Source organism: Eimeria mitis, genomic scaffold (assembly GCF_000499745.2).
Source record: "Eimeria mitis Houghton genomic scaffold, Emh_scaff1767, whole genome shotgun sequence".
Taxonomy (NCBI): Eukaryota; Apicomplexa; class Conoidasida; order Eucoccidiorida; family Eimeriidae; genus Eimeria; species Eimeria mitis.
The window spans coordinates 7385-8142 of record NW_013570084.1 but is presented as its reverse complement, the minus strand read 5'-3'; the positions used below and the strand labels follow the sequence as shown (position 1 = coordinate 8142).

At 56.9% G+C, this 758-nt stretch overlaps 1 protein-coding gene across 1 annotated transcript in view; it reads left to right on the top strand.

Annotated features, from left to right (window-relative positions):
• EMH_0043200 (uncharacterized protein) overlaps positions 1-758 on the top strand; it is a gene marked incomplete at both ends in the record, with an annotated part of 3887 nt that overhangs the window by 2769 nt on the left and 360 nt on the right. Inside the window, 2 exons of the mRNA XM_013495822.1 lie at positions 3-30; positions 150-758. Coding sequence (XP_013351276.1) covers positions 3-30; positions 150-758 — 637 coding nt within the window. The remainder of the gene's footprint in view (positions 1-2; positions 31-149) is intronic.

The window sequence follows — 758 nt, the reverse complement described above, 5'->3', positions numbered from 1 at the left end:
CAGCAGCAGCAGCAGCAGCAGCAGCAGCAGGTGCGCAAGCAGCAGCAGCAGGTGCAGCAGAGGCAGCGGATGCGACAGCAGCAGCAGCAGCAGCCCTCAACAGCAGCAGCAGCAGCAGCAGCAGCAGCTGTCCCCGTGCTGCTTCGCAGCGCAGCAGCAGCAAGGCTGTGCTAGAACAAATCCTCGTAAAGAAATGGAGACAACTGATGTATTATATAGAGGAGGAGTTGCTGTTTAAGGCCCACCAGTATTTGCTGCTGCTGGAGCAGCAGCTAGACCAGAAGCAGCAGCAGCTGGAGCAGCAGCTGCAGCTCCTGCTGCAGCAGCAGCAGCAGCAGCAGCAGCAGCAGCAGGAGGAGGAGTATAGTCAAGTAGCCCATGAAAATGATCAGCAGGAGCAGGCGAAGCAGCAGGAGCAGCAGCAGCAGCAGCAGGAGCAGCAGGAGGAGCAGCAAGAGATAGAAGAGATGCTGCTGCTGCTGCAGTCTTATAAAGAGCAGCTAGCAACAGAGCAACGCATAGAAAACCTACGCTGCAGGATAGCCATTGCATGCACTATGCTCGATCAGTTTCATCTCTCGCAGCTGCGGCTCATCTGTACGGATCCCCGTTTGTCTTTCACAGAGTCTATCAATACTCTATCCTACCAGCAGCAGCAGCAGCAGCAGCAGCAGCAGCAGCAGCAGCAGCAGGGGCAGCAGCAGCAGCAGGGGCAGGGGTTTACGAGTTCTCAGTCTGCTGCTGCAGCAACACCACAG